This window comes from Gymnoscopelus microlampas, assembly GCF_963454915.1.
Source record: "Gymnoscopelus microlampas genome assembly, chromosome: 4".
NCBI lineage: Eukaryota > Metazoa > Chordata > Actinopteri > Myctophiformes > Myctophidae > Gymnoscopelus > Gymnoscopelus microlampas.
Genome location: NC_139941.1, coordinates 2,214,292 through 2,237,894, shown reverse-complemented (window position 1 = coordinate 2,237,894; position 23,603 = coordinate 2,214,292). Strand labels below are relative to the sequence as shown.

General features: G+C 41.5%; 1 protein-coding gene and 1 long non-coding RNA gene across 5 annotated transcripts; one reads left to right on the top strand and one right to left on the bottom strand.

The window, feature by feature from the left end:
* Positions 1-3,723: 3,723 nt before the first annotated feature.
* Positions 3,724-22,714, bottom strand: fam151b (family with sequence similarity 151 member B). Its single transcript, XM_084053976.1, has 6 exons — positions 22,518-22,714; positions 13,327-13,452; positions 12,052-12,211; positions 8,726-8,949; positions 7,523-7,658; positions 3,724-4,695 (listed from the first exon to the last, which is right to left on the bottom strand). The coding sequence occupies exons 1-6, from the start codon at positions 22,606-22,608 to the stop codon at positions 4,545-4,547; spliced, it is 888 nt and encodes a 295-aa protein (XP_083910102.1). The 5' UTR covers positions 22,609-22,714; the 3' UTR covers positions 3,724-4,544.
* On the top strand, positions 14,942-19,046 carry LOC311043772. 4 transcript variants are annotated; one of them, XR_014600640.1, is made up of 9 exons: positions 14,942-15,046; positions 15,374-15,424; positions 16,602-16,668; positions 16,812-16,859; positions 17,200-17,247; positions 17,823-17,870; positions 18,066-18,111; positions 18,451-18,541; positions 18,678-19,046. It is a non-coding gene; the product is annotated as an uncharacterized lncRNA (long non-coding RNA). The 4 variants fall into 4 exon arrangements; XR_014600641.1 differs by having other exon boundaries at positions 17,820-17,870; XR_014600642.1 differs by having other exon boundaries at positions 17,197-17,247.
* Positions 22,715-23,603: the final 889 nt, after the last annotated feature.

Here is a 23,603-nt window from a genome sequence, read left to right as displayed (position 1 = left end):
TTGTAGATGTGCTATTTTCACAGAATGCTCAAAAGTTGGCCTATCACGATATGGCCCCCACAATGGAGACGCTACAGGTTGAAAGTGGTTAATCACATTGACACGAGCATCCCTATAGGCTCTATTCACAGCAGCCATATTGTGAAGACATGCACAGGTGTTACCAATGATACTAATGAAGGCTCTGTTCCATTCTGGTCAAACAGAGTCAGGGTTGCTGATATTGTGCAATGCATGTTGTTGGCTCACTGGAAACACTCTGCTACACCAGTGGGTCTACAGTTGGGATCCAGGGACCCTTACGGGTCCATTTGGTTCCATTTATACACTCTCAGAGTTATGGGGGTCGTGGAAACCACTGTGCTAGACTAAATGGAACAGAGCCTTTATTAGTATCATTGGTAACACCTGTGAAGGAAGGGATAATATGGCTGCTGTGCGTAGAGCCTATTCTGGGCCTGTCGTAATTAGGGACGATAATCGTTATTATAGTTTGTTGCGATTGTGATAAACAAAATGCTCACAATCATATTGGGGGAATGCAATAAACAAAATGCTCACAATAATATTGGGGGAATTCAAATTTATCGTGAAAGTGTCCCATCATAAAATGGACCTGAAGGTCCGGAGGACACTTGCCTGGATGCCCTGCATATGGGATGAGGAGAGTGTGTATATCTGACATAGGCGAAGACCTCAAGACGCGGCGGCTGTTCGTAGCTAACAGTGGAGTCAGTGCGGCTGTATGTGGCTGAGACATGGACCCTCACAGCACAACAGGAAAGGGCCTCGGATGGAGTTTACACACGGTTGCTATGAAGGTGCCACATGGGCGGACCACATCAGAAATGTGGTCCTCTACAGGGACCTACCACGGGTCACAGCCAAGGTCTTAACTCATTATCGAGAATTTAGCTATTGCCTGCCAAAAACGTTTATAAACGTTTTTGGCAACATTTTTTTTTTTAAACTAAACAAATTCAAAACATTTTCTTTATTTTTGGGGTTTTTCCGTTCGTCACAAAGAACCAGGAGATAAAATTTTCCAAAAAGTTATTGCTCCATTCACTTCAATGTTAAAAACTTAACGGACCAAAAAACAACATTTTTTCAAAGTACTAGCTTAGAAAAGACTGGCAGAGGCTACAGACTGTTCTAGAAAAACTCTGGCAGTCTAAGAGTTAAGACAAGAGAAGGATGAGGCTGGCAGGGCACTGCCTTGTGGGAGGCCAACCCAGGACAAAGCCAGGAAAGGCAAGAAGCGCACCACCTATACCGTACGTAGATGGGGCAAGATTCTACAAAGTGAAAAGCCTATCTGGTCATATTGTCATTAAAAAAAAAGAAGAGCTCCTGGCGGTTCTGGACAATTTATATTCAGGTGGACAACCCAGTTTCAATTCTCACACAAGAGATGAGCAAGCACTTCCAACATTCCAAAGGAGAGGGTGATACATAAAGGGCTAAATATATATATATATATATTTATTTGTTTTAAATTAAGGCCACCCAGATGAAATTACTTTATTTAAGCTACATGCCAAAAGGTTAAAGAATGGAAGAACAATGTGGCAGAGGCTGAGCAGAAGCTCAAGCAGAGGAGGAGGGCCCCTGGATGTCCCCATCTCACTCTGGCCCCTCCCCACACAGAAGCCATGGGCTTGGGAAGCAGGCTCATAGGGCAACTCACCACAGCTGAGGAGAGGGAGGAGGAACCGACGGGCCGCAGCTGTGGCTTGTTCCCAGCCCAGGATAAAAGACCTCACTGCCCTCACTTCCAGTCAAACAGTGAGAAGGAGAAGACAGGAGAAACGCTGAGCCACATTTTCTCATCCTACTATTTTCTGGGTATCTTGGGGCAGAGTTGAAGGAGCAGGCTGCACCAGTGGGAGTCATAACTGGTCCAGGAACAGGACAGTCAGAAGGAGCAGGCTGCACCAGTGGGAGTCATATCTGGTCCAGGAACAGGACAGTCAGAAGAAGCAACATGACGATGACTCAGGTTGAGCTGACAGACTAGGCTAGGCTAGTTACCGGCAGCATGCTGATGCTTATACTCATTGACGTATATAAAACAGATCTGGGCGACGGGAATACTAGCACAACTGAGCTTTCTGTTAAACCTATCGTCTAATGGGACTCAACATTTAAGGACAGGAACATTACGCTGCAACAAGTGTTTGACGAGCTACTGACTGATTATCCACAGACCTGCTTAGACGGCCTTTGCTCACACTAACAGAGTCCCGCCTGGAACTCACCCTGCCTCTTATTTTCATATGAGCACGAAAACATATAAGGATGGTGTATTCTGTTATTCTCACGGAGGAACTGTAGTGCCCAATACCACCACTGGAGACAACACCGGTGTTAAACATAATTATGGTATACAGCAAAATCTAATTTCTCAAGCTCCATGTGAAACGACTTTGGTGCCTTAAATAACCTTGAAGCCTGCAACGGACCTCGAACTTCTTTAAAACAAGAGCTGTGTTGCCTTTTCCTGTCTTCCCGATAAGCTTCTGGCAGCTATACAGTTCAAGTATTTTATATCCGTCTCTACCACCAGCAACAAGCAGAAATGCCTGGTTTTCATATCTACGTTGAAAAAATCGGTTTAGGGGTAAGCGCTTCCTCAACGTGTGATTGGGATATAACTAACATTCCGGCCAATGCCACATGGGCACACCTGATAGCCTATGCAGTGAACCAGTGCCCCCAAACACTTGTGGGCCATGTGTGGATAACGAATGTGTACACGGGAACTCATCATATTCCTGGGATTGCCGCGGTGGGTCAGGCCCACCCTTGGCTTTTGGCAAACGCCAGTGTTGGTCTACACTGACAACCCCCCCCCCGGGAATCTGCTACCGAACAACCTGATACACCCGTATCTGAACACCAACCCGGACGCTATGAATATCGTCACAGTACAGCGTTCTATTTAAACACACACACACACACACACACTGTAAACCACACTTTCCATGCATTTCCTGTCATGTTCATTTGCTTCGAGGCTGTCCAATAAATGTTCTGGAATTATAAAAAAAAAAAAAAAAACAGAGCTATGTTCAGAGCCGGTGCTCCCCACCCCAGACTTTGACCTGGCCTTCATTGTGCAGGCGGATGCCTCCGAGATGGGGTTCGGGGCCGTCTCAGGTCTTTGGCGGTGAGGAGCATCCAGTTGTCTTTGTGAGTAAAAAGTTGAGCCGTGCCCAGCGCCGTTATGCAGCTGTTGAGCGTGAGGCCCTGGCAGTGAAGTGGGCCATCACTGTCCTTTGCTACTACCTCCTTGGGACGGCACTTCACCCTGGTGACGGACCATGCCCCTCTGCAGTGGATGGCTCGTGCCCAGGACACCAATGCTAAAGTCACCAGATGGTTTCTGGCCCTCCAAGATTTCTCCTTTAATGTGCAACACAGAGCTGGATCAGCCCATGGCAACGCGGACTGTCTCTCCCAACTTGGCCCCTACCCTACGGCCTTTATTCCACCTTTTCACAGCATTCACTCTTCAAATATGTCTTTAATACAAACACTGATGTCCTTCATCAACCAGAGACTATCCCTTCACCCTGCTCCTACACCCCAGGCCGGCCTTTATTCTCAATAAATACACCTACAGGCTTCACTCTGCCTTGGTGTCTGTGTTTCAGGTTCCCTAACATTGCCACACACACATCACTACATAATTTGCATGTGCCTGATGGAGGGGAAAGTAACTGGTTGGAATAACGTGTTCCTTCCACGCGCTACATCCCATTGGGGAAACTCCCCCGTCAGGTGATAAGAAGCGGCCTGCTCACTCCTCATGCATTGAAGGAAGCACAAGCTCAGTTCGGGGCTCTCCCCAGGCTGGCAGAGGGAGAGTAGCGCCCAGGATTACAGTTTAGGCAATTGGCACTGGGTGAAAAAATGGGTTACAAAAATCGTGGGAAAAAAATATATATATAACAAATAAAATAATCTTATTATAAGTTGTGATTAATTAATTAATGTGTGCTTAACTTCAACTTAATCATCTCTCATCTTTAATATGTGTACTTGGGAGTACAGGTATAGGCCAGTGTGTGTCTCGTGCACATGTGGATACATGCGTTTATACAGTTATGAACACTTGTTTTATGCTTGTGTTTATACAGATATCTCTCTCTCGCCTTGTATGTATTGCTTTGTTTTGTTTGTTGTTGCACTTGTGCAGCATTTGGTTGACTATACGGTTGTTTTTTAAATGTACTATATAAATAGAGTTTTTCATATCATCCCATCCCTAGTCATAATAGTGACCACTTTCAACCTTGTGTCTTTGGCCATGTCAACATATGGGTGAACATTTTCAAATTAAACTTGCAAATAATATTCAAAATGAGCACCTCTGCAAGCTTGTAGATCTGCTACTTTTCAATAGCTTAAGTCGAAATTGGGAGTGGTTAAAAGACAGGGATTCATCCATGTAATCTCTTATATCTTGTGTTTCACATAGAAGAACTGCTACACTGCAAACACCGGATTGTCTTTCAGCATGTTTGCCTTTTTCATTTTCATGATAGTGTGTCATTAATGGTTATTTGAAGGAACATTTCCTCTGGTAGGTCAAAGTAAATCTTGCTCTTGTCAAACTCTTGTCTGTAGGGCAGTAAGTCCTGGACCACAAAATGGTCATTTTGGCTCGTCCATACCGTCAGAGAGTACCTTAAAGAAAACACAAAACAGGTAGTCAGGTAGTTATTTTAAAACGTATACCAATAATTCATATACAACTATGAAGGGGGTTATTATGTGCTTAAATGACAGAGAGAGGTTGACAATACAGTAGATATGGTTACAGACAGCTCACATTTGCCTTTATTTGTCTCCCATGGCTGCTTCTCTCCCCTTTTTACCCAATCCTAGTGTGTGTGTCTGTGTGTGTGTGTGTTGTAGGTCAGCTGTGTTCCCAGCGCGACACCGTTGTACACCGAAGAAACAGACACTAGACAGGAATGCACAGACATAAAGCGGTGATGGGTCACAGAGGAGAGATAGCCCCAATAAACCCAAAAAAGTTGTAAAGTAAACAATTCATTATATTTCTAAAATGTTGTGTTTTCTGAGGAGAGCAATGTGACAAGAAATGAGTTCATGTAGCATTTCTCTTGCTAGTTCTACTGAAACTGCAACTCCGTGAACCCCTCTTTGCAGAAATTATTGTAATATTTAAAGTCCTGCTTATTATAGACCAATTATTTGTTTACTAACATTGAGACTGGATGCACAGGTGATTGTTTCATGCAATCAATTCTCAACCTGTTGTTTCGGGGTGCGCTGGTTTCAGCACACCCCGACCCCCTCTTGTGTGTTGGCTAGTGCTGTGCGTCCTAGCGAAACCGAATGCGAGGCAGAATGGGTTTCATTTGCAACCAGTATGCCGCTTGCAACCAGTGTGACGTCGTCTGTTAAGGGGTCTAGTGTAGGCCTATATACTGTAAGCAGTGTCATGAAGCATCAGGGCATTAATTCTCACGCGTTGTGATGCATTTATGCATTGTGAGCTTGGAGATCCATTTTCAGCTGTTGTTATCAACGATGGATAAAACCTCCCAACTCCACTTAAGCTGGATTGGGTTAAAGTGGTGATAATATAATGACACATGCAAGTATCTGACAATATATAAAGTCACAATACCAACTTTGATGACACAGTATTGCTTTGTTTTAAAAAATATAAGGTTTTCTTAATTTCCTGAAAAAAAAACAATATTACATTTTGGAGTTTGGTTTAGTCTGGTTTCTGCCCGACAGCAGAGATAAAATATTAGAATATATTTGAATATTAAAAATAATAAAGCATTGCCATTTGAATGTGATTATAGAGGAAAACTGACTGTGTGTGTGTGTGTGTGTGTGTGTGTGTGTGTGTGTGTGTGTGTGTGTGTGTGTGTGTGTGTGTGTGTGTGTGTGTGTGTGTGTGTGTGAGAGAGAGTGTGTGTGTGTTAGGGCTGGTAAAGTAATATTCGAATATTCCTCGAATATTGAAAAATAAATGACATTTGAATGTAACAATTAAAATTCGACTAGAGGGCGTGGCTTCCGCTCAGTGTACAAAATATATTTTTTATCAGAGCAGCGCGTGCTGACCCTCTGTGTGTGACCCTTACTGGCCATGTAGTTGAGTGCTTGCAGTCACTTGTCATAACAAGCCCGCTACAACCAGTGTTGCCATGTCGGCTTATTTTTCTCGCAATATTTGGCTTATTTTTGGAGGTGGGTTGGCTTATTTCTCTCACGAGAGTTGGCAACACTGGCTACACAGGGATGCAATACCAACGGGTGGCACTTAAAACCCCCCTGGAGTGTTTGGCAGTGAGGGTGTGGGGGGAGCACGGTAGGATGAATGTGGTTAACTTGTATAAACCGTGTATGCAGCTCAGTGTGAATGAGTTAGAAAAGGTAGTAGATGAGGTGGGGACTCCAGTGATATGGGTGAGGGATTTTAATGCACATAACCCACTGTCGGGGAGCAAAGACAGGGATAAGAATGGGGAAGTGGTAGAGGAACGAATGGATAGGTGTGGGTTGGTGTGTATGAATGATGGGAGGCCAACTAGGTCACCGGCTTCAAATGCTATCAATGCATTGAGATTATCACGGTTTATCAGACCATTGAATGGTCTGATAAATCACTGGTAGATCAGTATGTTGCCTACCTCGCCCATTCAATGGTGTGATAAAACCTGATAATCTCCCATTCAATGCATTGATAGCATCCGAATGGGGTGACTAGGTATGATATTAGAACGGGGAGGGTGTCATGCATTGATTTAGCTATAGCATCCCCAGAGTTAGCACGGAAAGGGGGGGTGGGAAACCATTGAAGAGAACACAATAGGAAGTGACCACTTCCCGATAGTGGTGGGATTTGGCCAGCCCTTGATAGTGGAGGAAGATATGAGACCAAGACCACTGAATTATAGCAAAGCTAAATGGGATGAATGGGGGGTGTAGAAGGGGACTGGACAGTGTTAACGGGGACGGCACCATAGAAGAGTGGAACAATAGTGAGGTGATAAGGGATAATCTGAATCGCTGCATTCCAAGGGAAAAAAAATGCTGTAAAACAAAAGAGTGTTCCATGGTGGAATAAAGGGTGTGATGAGGCAGTGAGGGAAAGAAATAGAGCCTATAGCATGCATGGGCAACTGGCGGCCCAGGGGCCACATGTGGCCCCCACCTTCACTTAATGCGGCCCCATGATTTCAGCGGTTCCAATTCCAAACATGCAAACATGACCCGCTTTAATTACTTCAGTCTATATTAAAGAGCCCTGAGGAGGGAGGAGGTGGATGTGGGCATAGCCTTGGAGATCTCAGAGTACCGCAGTAACATAAAGGAGGAGATAACCAGGAGGTTGACAAAAGGAATGGGAGGGGGAGAAAAGCCACGCTATGAGCTTGTATATCTGCTATTTTTGAATAGCAAAAGAAATTTAGAGTGACACCGATGCGTTCCCGGGTTGAATGGGTTAATCCATGTGTCGTACCTGTCTGACTGCTGCAGCAGCCATGTGAGCTGGGACAGAGACTTGGACAAAAGGCTGGCTCTCACTGGGAAGGTGACCGGATGCTGCAGGTTCCTACAAACCACCTCCATCTCACGCACCATCTCCCAGCTGTACCCTGAGAGGGAGGAAACGTATAAACATCATTTTGTTAAGAGCAATGGTTCCCAAACTGGAGGTCGCGACCCCCAGGGGAGTCCCTCATTTTTTATTTTTTTTGGGGGGGGGGTCGTCATATGATTAGCTTAATGTGCCACGTTGCTTTCTCACTCAGCAGTAAACAAACCAACATACAGTGTACGTGTATACAGGGTACGTGCACATTTCTAAAGTGACAATTTATGGACTTTTAAGATTGTAGATTCCCTATTTTTGAAGATGTTGAAAATATTGGATATTTCCTCTATGATTTGAATTGCTTTTAGGTTTGTTTTTGTTTTGTTTTGCAAAGCCTCATTTTTATATTAATTTCAGTTTACTAAAAATTGTCAATAATAGTTATCAATATTTCATTAGTTTTAGTTAACTATGATAACTCTGATCTGTATCTCCCCCTGTATGCTAGGCGAGTACTCCCCCTGCTGGATAGTTTGTTGTTCTGCCATATTATGAGCTGCAGTTTCTCTGATAGTTCTGAATCACTGTTTCTGATAGTTTTGTTCCTTTTCTCCCCAGATTCACAGTTCACAGAAAGCTAGTGGATGTTTTTTTTATTTTTTATTGATTGACTGACAATATGTGCAGAACAAGGTGTACAGAACAGGTGCATCAAAAGGAAACCCCCATCTTTTTCTTATTCTTTTTATCTATGCCATTGTAACATAACTGGAATACCGTTTGACTGATCTACTTCAGACTTGGCATGTGTATTAGAGTTCTCAAATTCTGCCCGAACCCAACCCTACATTTTCGGGCTGGGCCGAGCCTCGGGTTCCGTGAAGAAAAAAAATAATGAATTCCCCAGAATCGCTCCGCAGCCAGTGAATGATCCAAGCACCACCGAAGAAGAGTACACCCAGAAATCATGTGATTGCAACAAAACAATCGCTTCCATGTTAAAGGATTCACAAAAGTACATTTTTCAAGTGTTTTAAAAAAAACAAGCCACATTCAAACGGCCATAGCTAAAACCTCCTAAATGGACCCTAGTGTAGAAAGTAACTCGGGGGAGTTCAAAATAAACACCTGGGTTATCAGCGGCAGGCGTCCATCCAGTGGTCCAGCCCAGAGACAGCACCATGGGGTGGGAGCCACGGGCAGCCATCTCACCCAGGAAAGCGCCTGCTTCCAGAGGTACGGCCAGCTGGCCCCCGGGTCCGTGAAGAATGTCTGCATTGAGCCACACGGGAACGCTCAGCTCGGGCCACACGGCCTCCAGCACAGCCATGGACGGAGCCACTGCTTCTAGACTGACGACACAAAAACAGCAGCGTCGTTTCATTTGGACTTTGTCGTACGACGGTGTCGCACGATGAAAATAGCAGATCTACAAGGTCACAACGCATTGCGAATGCGACGCGTTGTGACCTCGTAGATCGGCTATTTTCACCCGTGCAACACTGGTGTATGGCACGGTACAAATAAGCATGAACAAAGGGGTTCCAGCGCGCTTCAAGCCAAACTCTGTATTGACATCGAAACGTGGTCACATTATTGGCCTGCCACCCTGTAAATAGTTTGCTCCAGTGCCTTCCTTCTACAACTAAGCAGTGATGTTGCTAGGTTTTCAATGTAATGGGTCCTGGGATGCAAGGGTGGTCTTTTAGATGGGTCCCAGGGACATTTTATGGGTCCCCAATTACACGTCCCCCCCCCTATCGTTTTCTTTGATCTCCAATCTCCATATCTTCTATGCGTGTGTGACTGTGTACATTATATCCTGATGCAGTGGATCTCAACCTTTTCAGGCAGCGACCCCCCAAAATAATCATATTTTAACTGGGGACCCCCCACCCTGAGGAATTAGGAGTTGAGGCACTTAATTTAGTTTGATTCAGTTCCACAGATACATATTGTGAAAATAGCAGATCTAGATCAGTGCGACCCGTCCTGCTTTTCAAGACCGATACCGATATATATACATATATTAAAAAATCATAAATATATTTTTTCAAATGTATATGATTCTGTAGTATTAGCACACCTTATGGTAAGAAATACTAGTAGTGGGCAACAGGTGGATTTAACATACCTTTGACCAATAGAATACATTTAATCATAGAACCTTTTAATCATTATCATTATTTTATTTTGTATTATTTATGAATGTAGAATTTATTTTTACTATTTATTGTGTAGACTGAAAACACTGGCTTACAGTGGAAGTATTGGCAAATAAAGAAATAGGAATTCAAGAAATAATGAAGACAAATACTGACAATGCCTATGAACATTGGCTTGCAGTTATTGCACATAGTCAACATGCAATAATACTATTAGGCTTGTCATTGAGAAAGGAAAATAAAGTTGTCTTTTTGAGGAGAAGTGGAACCTTATAAGTCACTTTAAGTTTAGCATGAGGGAGAGGGTCTACCCTCTTCAGGGAATTAATTGTTATGATATCTCTAAGCTACAGAAAACATCCAGTTGCCTATTAAACATACACAAGACACAGACGATAGACAACCGGTTACTTACAGCTGCCATTAATTAGTGCTTTTGTTTGCCTTTGTGGTCAAATGCATAGGATCAACGAGCCATCGTTAACCTGCTAATGTTACACAGCTGATTGGCAACATGCGTTAATCCACCACTCACTCTGATCTCCAAGCAAGTGGGAGAACACTCTAAAATCGTGGATTTTACTTTGGCTGGTCAATTTAAGATGACAACAGCAACAAAGATTAGTAGTAGACCTGTATGTATGATGATCAGTTATTATTCCAGACAGTGGTCTATCCAAGACGTTTTAACACGTTTAAGAGCAGGTCCTCATGCCGTCTCTCTCTCTCTCTCTCTCTGTGTGTAGCGTAGACTAACAGCGAGGGGCTGTGCTGCTGCTTCTGCCACACAACGCCGTTTAACCGAGTTATACTTCTCCAGTACAACGGTGTCTAACCGGAGAGTTATACTTCTCCACCAACGGTGCCTAACCGAGAGAGTCCATGTAGATCACAGCTGACAAATATTATATATTATCTGAGCTAATCGGAGCTGCGTCCCATGGACGCACTAGAGTTGTCATGAATGCGTCCTTTCGCAATATGGTGCGTCAGCGACGCAGGACGCAGGCCTACGAGCATCTCTGACTAAGCCTATTGGACCTGGGCTATTTCTGAGAATTTTCACTGATTATGACAAGAATAGGATACCAGGGATAATGTGGTTAAATCTCAAAAAGCAGGCTGCTTGGGTGGCACAGTGGTTGTGGGTTCGAATCCACTGTGGTGCATCCGGCTTAGTGGAGTAGCTATAGACGGACACAATTGGTCCGTGTTCGCGTTACTGTGCCTGTCGTTACATGTAGCACAACTCTGCGGGACAAGTCCCAACAACATATCGCTGCTTGTACCTGTATAAGACCTGTAATATGACTGAAATCAGTTGTGGCGACTCATGGACACGACTTTCACACAAGCTCAATCTTGTAACCCAACCCATCCGCTCGCTGCACAGCTGCAGGGACAACTCACTCATTGTTGTTGTTAGATAGGGCTGAGGGGAACGATCGGCTCAATTCTTACGTTTCTGTATTGCATCGAAAAAGGAAAGGTAGTCCTGTTATGCTACAGATGTCTATATGGTGTTCCGACCGTCTGGGGAAAAAAGTAATCTATGGGATGAAACAACCTTTTAAACAAGATATTATATTGAATATAAACGTGCGGTCGCGCGTTCATGATCGGGAACGTGTATGGCCAGTCAACATGGAGTATTTACAGTAATATTTTGAATGTTTCAGTTAATGTTGCACAACTGTTATTGTTTTTACTAACTTATAGCTGCACTTTAACAATTATTATTGGAATTTGTATTTATTCCTAGATCAGTGGTTCTCAAACTTTTTCAATTTCAAGGACCCCCATAACTCTGAGTGTCATTTGTACACTCTCAGAGTTACAGACCTGTATGGGTCCATTTAGAAACCCCTCAAGTAACCCTGAAAGTCCCTGGACCCCAAATTGAGAAACACTGTCCTAGATTTGTTTTGAATTACATACTCCCTAGCGTAGCGGTTAGAGCACACGCCTTTCTTACGGATGGCGAGGGTTCGAATCATGCCTGGCGTCGACGTCAGCAAGGGCATGTGGTCTCAACGGGTTCCTAATGCCAAATCAAATGGGTTCAGATCTGAGCCAAGTCTCCTGAAGGGGGCGCGTCTGAAGCCTGTTCTGGACAGGAGTCTCCAGACGTAAAAAACGGTGATGATGACATACTGCTATCGGATAGATACTTGGTATCAACCAATACGCAAGTTATGGGTATCGGAATTGGTATCGGGAAGGGAAAAATGGTATCGGTACATGGCTAATTTTAAAGTAACTTGACAACACACACAAGGTATGGCCAACCTCTTGAAGTCCAGTTTGATCCCTTTGGTGTGCGTCTTTGTTCCCTGAAGCCACTCCCTCAGTGTGATGTCACTGTCGTTGTCAGGGGGGTGGGCCATGATGGGCTCCTTGGGGTCGTGACCTCTCATGAGGACGTCCGCTTCGATCATGTGAGCGCCACCTGGAGGTTAAAGCAACGCTGACATGAGACATCACGTTTTACAAGACAAACGTTCTTTCATTAAAAATGTATGATTAATGTCAATCTAGGATTATCTCTCGAGTCTAGGGATGAAACAATAATCGTTATAACTGCTCACAACAATCACATCGTAGAGATTTTTTATTTATTGTGAAATTGTCTGTCATACACTGGACCTGTTGGCTCTGTACTTGGACCGCTTTACTACATCTACACAAAAGCTCTTCACCAAAAATAGCAGATCCACAAGCTCACAACAGGCCGTGTCGTGAGCTTGTAGATCTGCTATTTATGGCTAATGTTGCCGCCAGAATATGGATGCTGAGATGCTAGTGGTTAAGAAAAGTGACATTTTAATAGTTTTAAGCATATTTTATTATATGGGATATAATGATATATCATATATCATTAATTGCAATTATTTTGGCCACAATAACCGTGGCATGGAGAGAAGTGCTGAAAATGGACAGAAACTACAGTGGATGTTCAGCCACCCCCGAAGCACAGCTTGCTGCTTAGAAACAAAAGGGAATTCAAAAATATTGTAGGAGTTTGACTCGATTCGACAGATAAATATTGTGAAAATAGTCGAACTACAAGCTCACAACGCCTTCCAACGCCAGCTTGTAGAGCGGCTATTTTCACAATAGGCTCTATGCACAGCAGCCATATTGGAAAGAAATTGCGCCTCTTCTTACTTCCTCCACAGGTGTTACCAATGATACTAATGAAGGCTCTGTTCCATTCTGGTCAGGGTGCTGATATTATGCATGTTGGCTCACTGGAAACACTCCATTTCGGTTCCCAAATGGCCCCTTATAGTGGGTGTGTAACTCTGAGAGTGTCCAAATGGAACCAAATTTGGTTCCATTTGTACACTCTCAGAGTTATGGGGGTCCTTGAAAATAAGACAACCACTACTCTACACTAAATGGAACAGAGCCTTAATTAGTATTATTGGTAACACCTGTAAAGTAAGTAAGGAAGGGGCCCAATTCACTCCCAATATGGCTGCTGTGCATAGAGCCTATTCTTGCCTCTTACTTAGGTAGGTAGTATTTGATCATTCAGCCCTACTACAGTATGATGTTCACCTTGCAGAGCCTGTGTGAGCTTGTGTTTGCTGTTAGCAGCGTGGGCCCACTTGACCTGCGCTGCATCCTTGGATCTGATCAGACCCCGACTGAGAAAATAATCCAACGTCTCCTCACTCATTTGTCCTGTGGAAGAACACATAAGATTCTGACATAAACATCACCATTCACACACACAGCACATCATCAGCTGATTTAATCGAAAACGTAACAAATTGAAGAATTACTAAGAAGCAGTGGTGTAAAGTAACTAAGTACATTTACTAAAGAACTGTACTTGAGTACAATTTTGAGGTATTTTTTACTTTACTGGAGTATTTCCAATTTTCGGTACTTTTACCTCTACTCCACTACATCTCAAAGGCAAATATTATACTGTTATTCCACTACAATTATTTGAAAACTTTAGTCACTAGTTACTTTTGATTATTATTATTACTAGATTTTGATTATTATCACCAAAAAAATACATTAACCACTTCAGCCCTATTTACATTTCGGCCATTTTTTCTACAAGCTCACACTGCGTTGCATGGTGACGCATTGTGAGCTTGTAGATCTGCTATTTTCAAGAGATTTTTAGACATTTTATACATTTGAAAACTTGTGAAACAGGACATTCTGCATAATGAGTACTTTAAGTACATTTTGACACCGATACTTTTGTACTTTTACTCAAGTAAATTTTGAATGCCAGACTTTTACTTGTAACAGAGTACTTCTACATTGCAGTATTGTTACTTTTACTTAAGTAAAAAAAAGTAGTACTTTTTCAACACCCCAGTGAGCCATAGTCGTTATTTAGACGTTCGGTTTTTTTGTAGACCTAAATTAGATGGTGTAGATTCGGTCTATATCTAGACCAAATCTAGCCGATTGAATTTAAACAATTATTCCATACATATTGATTAAAAAAAACAACTGTAAGTTGCATTACTGATCTCCAAATATTGGACAAAAATAATTTGAATAGCCATTGATCAATATACAGTATAGTTTAGATTTAGCCTTGATCTAGACGTTTATATCAAAACTATATATCAACGTTCAAATGTAGACCATTTCTAAACTTTTATTTTTTTATTCATGTTGTTTGAAAATCTTTATTTTAGGGTGCTAACATTAGGTTAATAAATTATGATATATCTCACTATTGTCACTATTGATCAATATACAGTATAGTTTAGATTTAGCCTTGATCTAGACGTTTAAATCAAAACTATATATCATCAACGTTTAGATTTAGACCATATTTAAACCATTAAATGTATTTCATTTCTTAGTCATGTTGTTTGAAAACGTACATATGTTTAGAAATACTATTACAGCGAAATAATGCAGTTTGCATAATGGTGATAATATGCAAATATATTTTTTTAATATGTATAAATATAACAAATAAAGGCAGTTTGCACTAATGGTGATAGGCTAATATAAAATACAGAGGAACGAGTGAAAGCCAAGCAGTAAACTGCTAACCTCGCATCACTAGACTTTCTAATCTACAGTAAACCGCAGATTGGGTTTGGAGGTCGTTTTGCTTGTTTCTTTCCGGAGACATGGCAACTTGCTTAGCGGTCTCACAAGACGTGGCAACCCCTGGAGTGCCTTTCGTAACAACACGGAAGTCAGCAACGCGTTCTAAAGGCAAGAGGAAAACTGAACAGAAGAGACTATAAAGAACAGAATTGCAAAAAAACATTCATTCTGAACTGCATAGGTGAGTGCTAAAGGATACATTATTTGAAGGAGATGTTTATTTGTGTTGACATAGTTAGTTGATCATGTACAAGTTAGCGTTAGCCAACTAGCTACCAGCTGCTAGCTTCTGCCCAAACAAAGTGCAGGCGTCATGGCTGGCGTTCAATGTTTTTTACTGGTGGACCGTAACGAATTACAATCACTTGAGTTTAAATTCATTTTTTAATACTTTAACTATGAAATAATCGTTTGTTTGTGTAATGTTTAATCTGGAGTGAAAACTTTACAGAACCTTGTGAAATATTTGATTAATGTATTCTTTTTTCTTTCTTTTTTTTTTTTGAAGCAAAACCGACAAAGAACAATAATAATGGTGCTATCAGATCAAACACCACAGGTAATTATTAATTGAATGTTTTGTGAGTTTTAACTATAACATTATTCACCTTTCCTTGAGTTGGGCCATGTGTTGAATATATTGTTTAAATCAGGGATCTTCAACAGGGGGTCCGGGACCCCTAGGGGTTCCTCAGAGTTACTACAGGGGGTCCGCCAAATCTTTGTGATTTTTACATTAACCACTTCAACCAAGCATCCCTATTCTGAGGAGAACTTTAGCCAAAAATAGCAGATCTACAAGCACACAACGCTTGTGCGCTTGTAGATCTGCTATTTTCGGCAAAGAGGTTTGGTGGAGGGGGAAAAAAAAAGCAGACCAAGTACAGAGTGGGTCAAGTTTACTTAGTATGGACGTTGTGTGTGGTTAAAAGTCTGAAAATACACATTAACATGAATCCAACATTGATGACAGTGTCTGTCAAACAAGTCTATGAAGCTATCTATGAAATCTATGAAAAGATTATATTCTATACAATATATATTGGGGGTCCCTGCTTTATCTCACTCTCAGCAAAGGGGTCCTTGGCCTGAAAACGTTGAAGACCCCTGGTTTAAATCAATCAGTAGCCTATTTACATGTATTTACAGCTCTCTTCTAGGTAATGTCTAGAAGTGGCGAACTGCTGACTTTTGTCACATTTTATCTATATATCTATCTATCTATGTATCTATCTATCTGGCTATTCCACGACAATGACTGCAACTCCTTGCAACTATTTGTGGAGCAGTTACTCTGCTCTCTTCCTTATGATAGTAAGGTCTAGATAATCTGGATGGTAAAGTGCTGAGAATATAGCATCTCCTATCTGTCATATTATTCATAGATGTTTGGATGTGGGTCTATGTCAAAAGCTGTGGAAGGAGGCTAAGGTTATTCCTTTAAATATTTGACCTGTTTTGAGCAAAATCATGGAAAGGTTGGTGCATTCACAAATTCAAGCTTATTTTGTTTCAAACAAGCTTGCAACACATTCTCAACATGCCTATAGAGCTGGTCACTCTACTTCTACTGCTTTGATACAGCTGACTGGTGACTGGCTTAAAGCTATAGATAACTCCATGCTGGTGGGAGCTGTGCTGTTAGATTTGTTTGTTATTTTGTCCTTTTTATTTTGGGAGTATTGTCATATTCGTTCATTACAATGATATACATCTGGCCTAATTATCTTCCCCAGGTGAATCAGTGCCCAGTGCCCATAGCTATGACAGTTTTGACAGCCCCTCTACACACCTCAACACCAGGTACATTTAAATGCTATGTTAATTGATTTAAGCCCAATGTTAAATATATATATTGTAGATGGAAATTACAGCCAGTATCGGTGTTAATGTCCAAACAAAACCTTAAGAGTTTTCTAATTCCTTCATTTCTTTTTCTGTGGTAGATCTTGACAAAACTCCGGTCAGCCGTAAAAGAGGAAGAACTGCACAAGGTGAATGAATGATTAACATTTTAAATATCAGGAATTACATTTTGAAAGTTTTTGTTTGTTTGTTTACCCGCCTGCATTATCGTTGGGACTACTACTACTATGTTTTAGGTCCTCTAGAATAAATGAGTATAACAGAACGTTTAGCCGGAAGATTAAAATAAAATAAAAAGGTATTAAAATATATTACGTATTTCAACAATAGTACATTACTGTGGGGCCTTACTCCTGAACAGAAACAACTTGGACTCCACAATGAAAATTTGGATAAAGCACAGCATATATCATACATGACTTGATGGTGTAAGAAGGTGTAATTTCAATGTGTTTTCACACCCAGCAGAATATTGAAGCTACACACCGGTCCAAGTCAGATCCTGAACTACACAAGGTAACTTTCAATTGATTGTAGTAGTGCGCATGCTCATAACTCATAACACTAGTGCGCATGCTCATTACTCTATGTGTGGTCAAAATCGAACCAATAATTCTACTTCCGGCAGGCTTCCGGGTGCTTCAAAACGCCACTGAGCACATTCATTGAAATGATAGCTGGGGGCGGGGCAATCCGCCCTCTAGTTATATTATACCTCTATGGTCCACACGCACACGTTTTTGGCTCTTGAAAAGTGACTTCCTGAGAGAAGATGTTTAAAAACGCTGTTTTTGGACATAGCCTGCCCACAATGAATATTTTCAGATATGTTTTAGAGAGTCCATAAAGGTTGCACCGGGGGGGCTTGGGGGGGGGGGGGCTTCCCGTGTCCTGCTGCCCTAGCTGTAGAATACAACTCTCGTAGACGTATTTATGATTCTGACGTTTTCGTAGATTGAAAACGTCAGAATCATAAATACGTCTACGAGAGTTGTATTCTACAGAGCTGCTGGCCCACATATTACGTATTTCAACAACAGTACATCTACTCGTAAGAAGGTGTAATTTCAATGTGTTTTCACACCCAGCAGAATATTGAAGCTACACACCGGTCCAAGTCAGATCCTGAACTACACAAGGTAACTTTCAATTGATTGTAGCAGTGAGCAAAATGGGTTGCAATGGGGGTTTTCTCTCCCCTACAGTGAAGCCGTAATCTGGGCCAAGAAAATGTCTTGACTCTACTCCACCTTTCAATTGACTATAACAGTAATCCTCAATGGTGATGTTGCAAGTATGACATGTAGCCTAATTACCTTGTCTTTCACCAACAGGAAATCTTATCAGAACTCCCAGGAGAAAGTCACAGGATTCCAAAAGGTACATTTAGATAAAGTTTGTAAGTCATCTTACTCTGGCAAAGATTTAATTGGGGAGAGATAATGATGTTGAACTTGAAAACAAGTAATGTTGTTTATTAAGATCTGCACCAGCCAAAGTATAGCCTCAAATTCTAAATCACAGGCAGACTGTCACATGGTTTGTTTCTTTCAGTTTCCCATGTCGGAGAAAAGTAAGAATGGAAGTATTATTTATCACTTTCCACTGTGTTAGTGTATTATTTCTGTTTCATATCAACATAACTGTCTTCATTGCAGGTTGGCAGAGTGTGCCGTTTTTCTTTTTGCAATTTAGCTTTGCGTTTTCTTTTTGTTTCAGACTTTTCACCAATGCCCTGATGAGTCCTTTCTACTTGCATGGACAGCAGGAGAGAGCTTTCAAAAGCACTGCCTTCTATCTGTCATCAATGGTAAAAATAACTTTGTCAGTGCTAGTTATTTGTTGATTGCTTATTCACGTTGTACACGTGTGACTGACATATACTAGATAACCTCTGTAATGTCTTCTGTCAGCCTGAGAGTTATTTGTCATTGTTTTGACTGCAGAAGCCGTTCAGAAGACATTCAGAGAGACAATGGAGGACCTGGTCAGCGCTGCCATCTCTGACCACTTCAAGCAGGCGCCTGGTAGAAGTGGTGGAGGGAGTTACAAGAAGAAGAGGACAACGCCTTGAAGCAAATCCAATGTTATTATTTGATCAAAACATTTTGTTAAGACTTGTCTTTTCTAGTTGTTTAACCCAATAGGACAGGGAACGCATCTGTGTCACTTAAGATTTATTTGGCTATTCAAAAAATAGCAAATCTACAAGCTCATAGCGCGGAACTCTGTCCGGCGCTATAAGAGCTTGTAGATCTTCTATTTTTTGAAGATTTTTGTAAAAAAAAAAGTGCAAATCTTTGAATATATGTACACACACGCACACACACACACACACACACACACACACACACACACACACACACACATTTCTAACTCTAATCTAGGCAAAGCAAAGATTTGAGGAAAAAACATACATTCAAAGAAATATAGCAGATCAACAAGCTCGTAGTGCGCACCGTGCTATGAGCTTGTAGATCTGCTATTTTTTAATAGCTCAAGTATAAGATGTGTTAAAGTGTTTAAAATCTAACATGACAGGTCTTAATGGTTTAAAGCATTAAGAGGTGCAAAAATTAAAGAACGATTATACAAGCTTTGGTATGTTTTTTTGTTGTTGAAATATGTATTGTGATTGAACTTACAGTTGAAGGGTAGTTATGTTCAGAGTAAATCAATGTTAACATTAAGAAAAATGATTTTATCCATTGGTACAATAAAGAATAGCATGACATTAGTGTTACACTGCAACCTATTTAATCCCGAAAGATGACAGCATAATGTAAACAAATTATCAGAACATCATGGGACTACACTACAAAGGTAAGCAAAAAGGGTTAAATTTGGTCCATCAGGTATTTTTGGCAGAGAACCAGGATCTGCATTAAAATTGAGGGATTTAAATGCATTAATATAGGTTTTGTGTGAATAATCTGATAGATCTTAAAGGTATATAATGCCTACAAATTGTTTGGATGTTATTTAAACATCTGATTTAATTATAAGTATATTAATATCCTTATTAAATAGACGTTTACATGACGTCTAAACAACGTCTATAGTCTATAATTGGGTTAAAATTAGACGTCTAAATAACGTCTAGGTTAAAATTGATTTATGACGGGTCTAAAAATGAACGTTTTTTCGACGTCTAGGCTAAGCTTAGACGTTGTTTCAACGTCATTTGAACGGTTATATATTTATATCTAGCCGTTCAAACGACGTTGAAACAACGTCTAGGCTAGGTTTAGACGTTGAAAAAACTTTCAATTCTAGACCACTCATAAACCGGATTTAGACTAGACGGCTAGGTGACGTTTAGACGTCATTTAGACGTCTAATAGACCGAAAAATGCTCAGTGGGACTGCTAAGAAGATACTCGAATAACGCAGATTCTGACGATGTTGCATGTTCTTTGATCAAATATAAGTGTTAAATATATTGCGTTAGTGATCATTGCTGAAGCCTTCAGCACAGGATTGGCGTGGTCAAAGCAGTTCCGACACTCCAAGAACACCTTCGCCTTTGTCAGAATGGGGACAAGCCAACTTCTGCCAGAAAAACATCTGCAGGCATCCTGACGTCAGCAAGAGACTGGCAGTTGTTGGTGGACCTTGAACATCAGCTGAAGTTCCCCAGCCATATTGCAGTCACCACCCTGCGACCAGACATTGTCCTTGTGTCTGAGTCCACCAAGCAAGCTGTGCTGCTGGAGCTGACAGTCCCGTGGGACGATGGCTTGGAAGAAGCCTTTGAAAGGAAGCTCTCCAAGTACGCAGGACTGGTCAGCGACTGTCAGCAGGCTGGTTGGAGAGCAAAGTGTTTCCCGGTGGAAGTTGGATGCAGAGGATTTGCAGCCCGTTCCTTGGTCAGAGCCTTCAGTAGTTCAGGCATCGAGGGAGAGAGAAAGAGGAGAGCCATCCGCAGTACCACCGATGCGGCAGAGAGGGCCTCAAGATGGCTGTGGCTCAAAAGAGGGGAGCCATGGAGTCATGGTAGCTAGCTAGCCATCTGGACACAAGCTGGGGTCTGATCAGCCCCGGCTGGGTCACCTGGAGGAGGGCATATGACGTTGCGAGACCCGAAACGTCCTATGATTCCAGGAACATCACTGAAGATGTGTCCACATTAGGCATCAGTAGTGTTTGTTCAGTAACGGGGATATACCCTTCTCTCCGGCTCTTTAATAAACAGAAAATGCATTTGCAGGTAGGGATACCAATTTCATCCAACCAGCAGGAGAGATCAGGATAAATAAGCGTAATTGGAAGTTGAAAAAGCTGATGAGCGGGTTCTTTCTCCTGATTGGATGAAAGTGTCAAACCACCTGAACATGTATTTTCTGTTTACAAAGAAGAGCTGGAGAACAAACACTCTATAGCAATGATTACTATCACAATATAGAGCTATTTAACACTGTTACTGAACAAACACTCTATAGCAATGAAACTATCACAATATAGAGTTATTGTCTCCGCCAGGCCGAAAGGCATGGCGAGAGAGTATGTTTTGCCCCCTGTCCGTCCGTCCGTCCGTCCGTCCGTCCGTGTGTGTGTGTGTGTGTGTGTGTGTGTGTGTGTGTGTGTGTGTGTGTGTGTGTGTGTGTGTGTGTGTGTGTGTGTGTGTGTGTGTGTGTGTGTGTGTGTGTGTGTGTGTGTGTGCGTGCGTGCGTGCGTGCGTGCGTGCGTGCGTGCGTGTGTGTGTCATTCTGTCTGTGTACAGCTAATCTCCGGCACAGTTGGCTTGATTGCAGCGAAACTGTGCACACACACTCCCTAGAGAGACATGATCCAAACCGGACCCTCAGGTCTTCAAGTGCTGACCTACTCGAGGTGCCTAAAATGACATATAAAAAATACGGTGAAGCAGCATTCTGCTTTTACGGACCAACAGTGTGGAATAAACTCCCATTACACCTAAAACAGGCAGCCTCTGTCGATAGCTTTAAAGCACAGCTCAAGACCTATTTCTTCACTCTTGCTTTTAGCTGACTCTTTGGTTGATTTTTAAGTCCTCACTGTATTGCCTATTTTAATGTTTTATGCTTTTGCTTTTATTTTATTTTATTTTTTGTTTGCTTTGTTGTTAAATTGGTTGTAACTGTAACTGTATTCTTGCTCTGTAAAGCACTTTGCGCTGCATTTCATGTCATGAAAGGTGCTATACAAATAAAGTTTATTATTATTATTATTATTATTAGATGTCACAGCAGAACCTCTGCCCCAAATTTTTTCACATGGGCCTTTTATAGCGCCACCAGGAGGCCGATTTGTGCAAAACATATTTTTTGGCAGAACTCCTACAGAACTCCTCCATATTTTGTCAAAAAATCCCGCAAATCGGTACACAGTATCTCTATAGTCATTAAACGAAACGGGTCTTGCCACTTGAAAATGTTCAAATCAGCCTCATGTGGCGCTATAACAGGCCAATTCGTGTTTTTACCTATAACTGCACCGATATGTGTAAAACTTTGTATGCGCACTCTCTAGAGGTCAAGGAAAAACCTTTGCCCTGCATTTTTCACATCTGCCTTTTACACTACAATTATTTGAAAGCTTTATTACTAGTTAATTAAGAGTTGGGATTATTATTACAAAACCACTTCAGAATAATGAGTACTTTTTACTTTTGGTATTTTAAGTACATTTTGATACCAGCACTTGTGTACTTTTACTCAAGTAAATTGACTTGTAACAGAGTATTTCTACATTTCTACATTGCATTATTGATTATTTTACTTAAGTAACAAATGTGAGTACTTTTCCCCACCACTGATATTTACCATTGAAGTGTCCAACAAGCTGCAGAAGAACAGTTCCAACCAGAATGAAGAGGACAGCACGGACATAAAGCCACCGACTGTGACACAACATCAATAATAATATGAATATCAGCTACACGACGTCAACATGAATGTAAAAACATCAACGTATCCATTCATTATCCGTCCAATCAATCCCAGCTGCGTTTACACACTTCTATTTTATGAACGAACTCCCTACCCTACCGTGTGTGGTTTGTACTTGCTGCTCAGTACTCATTTCCGGTCTAAAGCCCGCCTACTGTATCCTGCTGTTTGCACGACTAGCACGACTACATAACATGTACGCAGCATTTCCGTTTCCGCTCCACGACCATACCGGATCAGCCAACGTGCTAAAGCAAATCGATCCCCCAGTCCAACCAAAACAACGTAGTGCTCGGGGTCGCTGATAATGACGTCACTGCTGTCGCACAATGATAACGTGGAAGATTGCGTTTAGATCTTTTACGGTCTATCATGGTTTAGATAGATTGATTCATTGTTTTGTGTTGTTTAGAAAAGCTGTGGATGCGTGTTGAATGTTGTAGCACATGTGCTACAATATTTAAGTGATGCATGTGGTCTGTTTAATGTGATTGTGATGTCAAATGAACTGATTCAAACGGCATTTTACAAAAATGTTGGTAAAAATAAAAGTGATGTAATAACCTAAACACAACACTAGATGATGTTATTGTCTTTGTTTCTAACCAGCAACTGATCAGAAGCATCAACTGTGGGCAACTTTGATGATGGAGAGGGCTATTTCCACACTCACTCCAGAGGGCCACTGCATACTGTCGGGCAGAAACCTCTTATCTCCATATTTTAACTTTTTTCGTAATTTAATGCCGTACTTTGCCATTCTATATCACACAAACGCGTGTTTTGAGCTTGTCTATTTTTGCTACTTTGGATTGATATAAACATCAATTCACACGTAGCCTGTGCATGTTGTTTTTGATTGATTGATTATTGAATAAAACAAACAGAACCTGCAATTAAAAATAAACATATCAAGCTGAATGTAGCCAAATGAATTGAAAAATACTTTCATTCCTTTAC